The 8,480-nt window shown below is 36.4% G+C and overlaps 2 protein-coding genes and 1 pseudogene across 2 annotated transcripts; 2 read left to right on the top strand and 1 right to left on the bottom strand.

Moving 5' to 3' along the window:
* The first annotated feature begins 1,164 nt into the window (after nucleotides 1-1,164).
* On the top strand, nucleotides 1,165-2,966 carry LOC133906976 (maturase K-like; annotated as a pseudogene).
* Nucleotides 2,967-3,210: 244 nt separating this feature from the next.
* Nucleotides 3,211-4,423, top strand: LOC133906977 (photosystem II protein D1-like). The gene has a single exon (XM_062348947.1). The coding sequence runs from the start codon at nucleotides 3,696-3,698 to the stop codon at nucleotides 4,377-4,379; it is 684 nt and encodes a 227-aa protein (XP_062204931.1). The 5' UTR covers nucleotides 3,211-3,695; the 3' UTR covers nucleotides 4,380-4,423.
* A 359-nt stretch (nucleotides 4,424-4,782) lies between these two features.
* On the bottom strand, nucleotides 4,783-7,521 carry LOC133907265 (large ribosomal subunit protein uL2cz/uL2cy-like). The gene is given in 3 exon segments (XM_062349262.1): nucleotides 4,783-5,486; nucleotides 6,137-6,557; nucleotides 7,498-7,521. Coding segments are annotated over 3 exon segments (888 nt in total). The 3' UTR covers nucleotides 4,783-5,043.
* Between the last annotated feature and the right edge of the window lie 959 nt (nucleotides 7,522-8,480).

Raw genomic sequence — 8,480 nt, 5'->3', positions numbered from 1 at the left:
GAAGAACTAAATGAATAAAAAGGTAGGATAGGGTAACTAGTACCCCTTAATTATTTAGACACAATTTGCCTCTTTCTTAGTCCTATTTTTTTTTTTGCTGCATTTATGTCGTGCCAATCCAACAAAAGCCCTTATTTTATTTCCTTTTTTATCTAATTGGTTTTCTTACGATTGTATTTCCATTGACAAAGGTCTATTGAACAAATAGAATTTGTAGATAGATAGGTCTCTTTATCGTCACTCCATATTAGGTATTTCTGTCTACACTTCGCTCAAATGATAGGGTTGCCCCCCTTGCATGTACTCTCATACACATACAAGATTATTTTATTTATTTAAATAAAAGTTGCTAAAAAAATGACTATTTTTCCATTGTGATTGGGGCCGCTCCTTTTTTAACCTTCGTGAAATTTAACCGTATCTGTTCATTTTGGTATTTTAATGTTTTTAATGGGTGACAAAATCTTTCTTTTGATGTCTTGCTAAGTCAATGTTTTGGCAGGAGCGTCTGGTGTAATTCCATCGATTTTTGGATTTCGATCGTATCTAAGATCCTATTTTATCTGGGTTGCTAACTCAATGGTAGAGTACTCGGCTTTTAAGTGCGACTATGATCTTTTACACATTTGGGTGAGGCAACAAATTCTTCCAGACTCTTGATAGAGTCTAGAAGACTGTGACTGATACTCAAAGGTAATGAACGGAAAAAATAGCATGTCGTAATAAAATCAATTTTTTTTAATAAAAAATTCTGATTTTCTAGGTCTAGTGAATAAATGGATAGAGCCTGACTCTAATTCTGGTAAAATAAAAAGCAACGAGGTTAACTTCTTAATTGGAATGATTCCCCGATCTAATTAGATGTTAAAAATAGATTAGTGCCTGATGCGGGGAAAGGTTGGGTTTTCCTATGAGTGGACCCTTGACTTTTTTTTTAGAAATCCTAATTATTCTTGATTATGGATTGAAAAGGGATGTTATGAATTGAGCGTGTAAAAGAAGCAGTATATTGATAAAAAGACTATATTCCAAAGTCAAAAGAGCGATTGGCCTGCAAAAATAAAAGATTTGTTCTTTTTTGTAATTAGAACAAACATAAACTAATTCGATAGAGAAAGATCCATGGATTAAACTTCCTTTCTTTCCAGGGTTTGTATTAAAAAAATGCAACACCCTGTTTTGACCATATTGCACTATGTCATCATTTGATAAACCGAGAAATGCTTTTTTTCTCTGATTCAAGTAGAAATACAAATGGAAAAACTCGAAGGGTATTCAGAAAAACAGAAATAAAGTCAACAATACTTCGTCTACCCACTTCTCTTTCAGGAATATATTTATGCATTTGCCCATGATTATGGATTAAATGGTTCCGAACATGTGGAAATTATAGGGTGTAATAACAAGAAATTTAGTTCACTACTTGTGAAACGTTTAATTATTCGAATGTATCAGCAGAATTTTTGGATTAATTAGGTTAATCATCCTAACCAAGATCGATTGTTGGATCACAGCAATTATTTTTATTCTGAGTTTTATTCTCAGATTCTATCTGTGGGGTTTGCGATCGTTGTAGAAATCCCATTCTTGCTAGGAGAACTATCTTGTCCGGAAGAAAAATAAATACCAAAGTTTCAAAATTTAGAATCTATTCATTCAATATTTCCTTTTTTAGAAGACAAATTTTTGCATTTACATTATCTATCACATCTAGAAATACCCTATCCTATCCATTTGGAAATCTTGGTTCAACTCCTTGAATACCGGATCCAAGATGTTCCATCTTTGCGTTTATTGCGATTCTTTCTCAATTATTATTCGAATTGGAATAGTCTTATTACTTCAATGAAATTGATTTTTCTTTTGAAAAAACAAAATAAAAGACTATTTCGATCCCTATATAACTCTTATGTATCAAAATATGAATTTTTCTTGTTGTTTCTTCGTAAACAATCTTCTTTCTTATGATTAACATCTTCTGGAACCTTTCTAGAACGAATCCACTTTTCTAGGAAGATGGAACATTTTGGTGTAATGTACCCAGGGTTTTTTCGGAAAACCATATGGTTCTTTATGGATTCTCTTATGCATTATACTCGATATCAAGGAAAAGGAATTCTTGCATGAAAAGGAACTCTTCTTTTGAAGAAGAAATGGAAATCTTACCTTGTCAATTTCTCGTAATATTTTTTCTCTTTCTGGACTCAACTACAAAGGATCCGTATAAACCAATTAACAAATTCTTGCTTCGATTTTTTGGGGTACCTTTCAAGTGTACCAATAAATACCTTGTTAGTAAGGAATCAAATGCTAGAGAATTCTTTTCTAATAGATACTCGAATGAAAAAATTTGATACTATAGTCCCCGCTACTCCCCTCATTGGATCCTTATCAAAAGCTCAATTTTGAACTGGATTGGGGTATCCTATTAATAAACCCGTTTGGACCGATTTATCAGATTTGGATATTCTTGATCGCTTTGGTCGGATATGTAGAAATCTTTTTCATTATCATAGTGGATCTTCAAAAAAATGGACTTTGTATCGACTAAAATATATACTTCGACTTTCATGTGCTAGAACTTTAGCTTGTAAACATAAAAGTACGGTATGAACTTTTATGCAACTATTGGGTTCAGTATTTTTAGAAGAATTTTTTACGGAAGAAGAGCAAGTTTTTTCTTTGATGTTCACCAAAACAACTCACTTTTATTTCCATGGATCACACAGTGAGCATATTTGGTATTTGGATATTATCCGTATCAATGACCTGGTGAATCCTCTTACTCTTAATTAATACTTAGACAAAACTAATAAACTAGAAATGATCGATATCAAGATAAAACTTTCACATTTTCCATTCTGAAATGTTCCCCTAAATAAATAGTAGGTGAATCTATTTACTAATTAAAAAAATTAGTGGACTTCCTCCTCGGAATAGAAATAGGCTATTTCTACATATGGAAAGTTGTGTGCAATGAAAAATGCAAGCACGATTTGGGAGGGATTTTTTTTCTATTGTAATAAGGAAGAATTATCTACTCCATCTGACTAGTTCCGAGTTCGAGTCCCGGGCAACCCATATGGAAAATAGAAAAGAGCAATCTGAGTTTTGAATTTTCACTCACTTCATTTACAAAATATTTTGGTTTGGTGAATTTTGTTATATGGAAATCCAATCGTTGGGGCTCGCTTGGTTGACATTGGTATATAAGCTATGTTATACTGTTAAATAACAAGCCTTCTATTATCTATTTTATTTCTAGTTAATACGTGTGCTTGAGAGTCCTTGCAATTTGAATAAACCAAGATCTTACCATGACTGCAATTTTAGAGAGGCGCAAAAGTACAAGCCTGTTGGGTCGCTTCTGCAACTGGATAACTAGCACCGAAAACTATCTTTACATCAGATGGTTCGGTGTTTTGATGATCCCTACCTTATTGACCGCAACTTCCGTATTTATTATCGCCTTCATCGCTGCCCCTCCAGTAGATATTGATGGTATTCGTGAGCCTGTTTCTGGTTCTTTACTTTATGGAAACAATATTATCTCTAGTGCCATTATTCCTACTTCTGCGGCAATCGGATTGCATTTTTACCCAATTTGGGAAGCTGCATCTGTTGATGAATGGTTATAGAATGGTGGTCCTTATGAGCTAATTGTTCTACACTTCTTACTTGGTGTAGCTTGTTATATGGGTCATGAGTGGGAACTTAGTTTCCGTCTGGGTATGCGTCCTTGGATTGTTGTTGCATATTCAGCTCCTGTTGCAGCTGCTACTGCTGTTTTCTTGATTTACCCTATTGGTCAAGGAAGTTTCTCTGATGGTATGCCTTTAGGAATATCTGTTACTTTCAACTTTATGATTGTATTCCAGGCGGAGCACAACATCCTTATGCATCCATTCCACATGTTAGGTGTAGCTAGTGTATTCGGCGGTTCCCTATTCAGTGTTATGCATGGTTCCTTGGTAACCTCTAGTTTGATCAGGGAAACTACTGAAAATGAATCTGCTAATGAGGGTTACAAATTTGGTCAAGAGGAAGAGTCTTATAATATTGTGGCTACTCACGATTATTTTGGTCAATTAATCTTCCAATATGCTAGTTTCAACAACTCTTGTTCTTTACACTTCTTCTTGGCTGCTTGGCCTGTAGTAGGGATCTGGTTCACTGCTTTAGGTATTAGCACTATGGCATTCAACCTAAATGGTTTCAATTTCAACCAATCTACAGTTGATAGCCAAGGTCGCATTATTAATACTTGGGCTGATATCATCAACCGTGCTAATCGTGGTATGGAAGTAATGCACGAACGTAATGCTCACAACTTCCCTATAGACCTAGCTGCTCTTAAAGTTCCATCTCTTAATGGATAAGGTTTTTCTACTAACATATAGAAATTTTAAAGGAAGGAAATCCAGAAATACCCAATATCTTGTTCCAACAAGATATTGGGTATTTCTTTGTTTATTCTAAATCTTTCTATTCTGAATTCAGTTAACAACGAGATTTAGTATCCTTTCTTGCACTTTCATAACTCATGAAATGCCGAGTAGGCATGAATTCCCCCAATTTGCGACCTACCATAGGACTTGTTATGTAAATAGGTATATGTTCCTTTCCATTATGAATCGCGATTGAATGGCCAACCATTGCGGGTAGAATGCTAGATGCCCGGGACCACGTTACTATTGTTTCTTTCTCCTCCTTCATATTGACCTTTTATATTTTTTCCAATAAATGACGAGCTACAAAAGGATTTGTTTTTTTTTTGTGTCATAGCTGATTACTCCTTTTTTTCATTTTAAAGAGTGTCATCCTATGTCCACTATCTCGATCGAGGTATGGAGGTCAGAATAAATAGAATAATGATGAATGGAAACAAGAGAAAATCCTTTAGCTGGATAAGGGGAGGATGTAGCCAAGTGGATCAAGGCAGTGGATTCTGAATCCACCATGCGCGGGTTCAATTCCCGTCGTTCGCCCATCGCATTATTGCAAATTCCAAAAATGCAATTTTCCATATTACTAGTTACATATTTATTTACGGCGATGAAGAATAAAACTATCACTATATTTTTTCCTTTTACTATTTCTTCTTCCAAGCGCAGGATAACCCCAAGGGGTTGTGGGTTTTTCTCTACCAATGGGGGCTTTCCCTTCACCGCCCCCATGGGGGTGGTCCACAGGGTTCATAACTACCCCTCTTACTACAGGGCATTTACCTAGCCAACACTTAGATCCGGCTCTACCCAAACTTTTTTGGTTCACCCCAACATTACCCACTTGTCCGACTATTGCTAAGCAGTTTTGGGATACCAAACGGACCTCCCCAGATGGTAATCTTAAAGTGGCCGATTTACCCTCTTTTGCAATCAGTTTCGCTACAACACCTGCTGCTCTAGCTAATTGCCCACCCCTTCCACATGTGATTTCTATGTTATGTATGGCCGTGCCTAAGGGCATATCGGTTGAAGTAGATTCTTCTTTTTTCTCAAAAAAACCCCTTCCCAAACTATACAAGCTTCTTCCAAAGCATACGGCTTTCTAGATGTATATGACGATCTCTAGACAGATGGATCTTATATGAATCGTATGATGAAGTACCATATGAGTGGATATAGAAAAGGAATCCAAATCTGCTGAATCGCTTATGTTATGATCTTCTACATCCTAGGTCTCCGCGTTCCGTATTCTGGCTTATGTTCTTCATGTAGCATTTAGATCGAATGACTCTATGAAATTACGTCGATACTTCCACATATTATGGGTAACGTAGGAGACATCCCTATTTTCACCTGGGGGTCTTAATTACCACTGCTTAGCTTTCAATTCGCCTTTGACCATCAAATTAAATGTGAATAACCCGTCCTCCTCTCTTTGAAACAAGGGGCGCTTCCGGTTCCGTGCGTGCTTCAAACAATTTTGTCTTCTCCATATTACCGTATCTCTAGAGTCAATAATTTTCTATGAGGAACTATTGAACTCAATCACTTGCTACCGTTACTCAACAGTTTTCTGTTGAGGTCTATCCCATAGAGGTAGTCAAATTGGATCAGTGATCGATTTCTAGGTTTTGTCATAAACCTAATTGGTTACTTCCAATTACGTAAGTCAATAGTTCAAACCGCACTCAAAGGTAGGGCATTTCCCATTGATATAGGAACTTTTGTACCAGAAACAATAGTATCTCCAATTATAGCCCCTCTGGGATGTAAAATATATCTCTTCTCACCATCCCCATAGTGTATGAGACAAATGTATGCATTTCGATTAGGGTCATATTCTATGGTTATGATTCTACCAGATATGTCTTTTTGATTCCGTCGAAAATCGATTTTACGGTATAGACGCTTATGACCTCCCCCTCTATGCCTTGTGGTAATGATTCCTCTAGCATTACTACCTTTACCACAATGGTGCCGTCCATGGATCAATTTATTTCATGGATTGGATTTCACTTGCATGTCTACGGTTCCCTTGCGTGTGCTCGGGATAGGTGTTTTGTATAAATGTTTCGCCGTATTATTAAGTATTCTCTTTAGTTCTTTTCTCTATCTAGAAGTGGAATAGAATAACCCGGTTGAAGGGTAATGATCATACATCTGTAATGCATTGTATGTCCCAGAATAGGTCCCATTCTTCTACCCTTTCCGGGTAGTCGATGGCTATTCACAGCTACTACCTTAACACCAAAGAAGAGTTCGACCCAATGCTTTATTTCTGTCTTAGTGAATCCCAATTCGACATTAGAAGTATATTGATTCTTTCCCAATAAACAAAGACTCTTTTCTGTAAATACTATGTATTTGATTCCATCCATAAATCGACTTTCCCTCTTATGCTCTGAGTTCCAGTATCAATAAGAATTCGAGTTCTTATTGTTCTTATGTTATGGTATGAATAAACCATATCAATTCGTTATGTATGGATGATGGGTGAGATTTCATGGATAGAGAGCCAGTTCCAATAGACTTATGGAACGTTCCTGTTCGCGTGCATCCAGTAGGAATTGAACCCTCAAATTTACCAATTATGAGTTGGGCGCTTTAACCATTCAGCCATGGATGCTTAACAGGGATCATCGTACATCGTAAATAACCAATTTTCATATAGAAAGACATATAATAGAAAAATGTAATCAAAAATATTTAGAGATGGCAAATATTCGGAAATGACTATGAAAACACCTCTCTGGATCCTCGAATTGAAAGAGAGATTGAGAGGGATCAATAATCCTAATTCTCTCTATTTGGAATGGATCCATTTGAGTCTGACTCATAGTGATCATTTCTCTTTAGCAAAGAATGACCTTGGTTATCAAAGGATTGAACAACCAGGATCCATTTACTTATGATACCTAGTTGACATTGCTAACAAGGATCTACTGAATTATGAGTTTAATAGATCCTCTTTAGCAGAAAGACGTATATTTCTTGCTCATTATCAGACAATCACTTATTCCAAAACCTGGGGCTAATCGTTTTCATTTACCATCTCATGGCAAACCCTTTTCATTCCGCTTAGCCCTATTAGGTATTTTAGTGATAGGTTCTATAGGAACTGGACGATCCTATTTGGTCAAATACCTAACGAAAAATTCCTATTTTCCTTTCATTAAGGTACGAGGGCTTCTTATTCCACAAGAACGAAAGCACCTTTTCATTCTTTCATATACTAGGGGTTTTTACTTGGAAAAGACAATGTTCCATACTAAAGGATTCGGGTCCATAACCACAAGTTCCAGTGCACTAGATCTTGTAGCACTTAGCAACGAGGCCCTATCCATTAGTATTCCACATAAGAAATCCATTATAGAAACTAATACAATTAGATTAGCTCTTCATAGACAAACTTGGGGTTTGTGAGCCAAGATAAGACCGGCTCGGGATCATGGGACCCTTTTCTATCAGATAGGAGGGGATCTTGTACAAAATAGACTTCTAAGTAATAACCCCATAGATCCTATACCTATCTATATAAAGAGGCAATCATGTCAGGAAGCGGGTTTTTCTTTGGCCAAATGGTACTTCGAACTTGGAACGAGCATGAAGAGATTAACGAGACTTATTTCTCTTTTGAGTTTTTCTAGCGGACCAGTCGCGCAAGATCTTTGGTCTTCCCCTGGAACCGATGAAAAAGTGGGTCGCTTCTTATGGACTCGCTCAGAATGATTCTTCTCTATCTATAGTTCATGGCCTATTAGAAGTAGAAGGTGCTCTGGTGAAATCCTTACCGACAGAAAAAGATTGCAGTCGGATTGATAATAATCGAGTGCCATTACTTCGTCGGTCCGAACCAAGGAATCCGTTAGAAATGTTTTGAAATGGATATTGTTCTCTCTTTGATCAGGGATTGCTATATAAAATGGGTAAGTCACTAATCGAATCCCTTTGACAAATCGGGTGTCATATTAGATATCATATTCTATATATATAGAAATATCATAAACTAGACATAGAATTTTTGGTTGGGAA

The sequence above is a fragment of the Phragmites australis genome, chromosome 24 (assembly GCF_958298935.1).
Source record: "Phragmites australis chromosome 24, lpPhrAust1.1, whole genome shotgun sequence".
NCBI lineage: Eukaryota > Viridiplantae > Streptophyta > Magnoliopsida > Poales > Poaceae > Phragmites > Phragmites australis.
Note: the sequence above shows the minus strand (reverse complement) of the source record. Positions and strands in the feature narration are given on the sequence as shown.

Coding starts and splice junctions, on each gene's coding strand:
- LOC133906977 (XM_062348947.1), top strand. CDS start 3,696: ATGGGTCATGAGTGGGAACTTAGTTTCCGTCTGGGTATGCGTCCTTGG.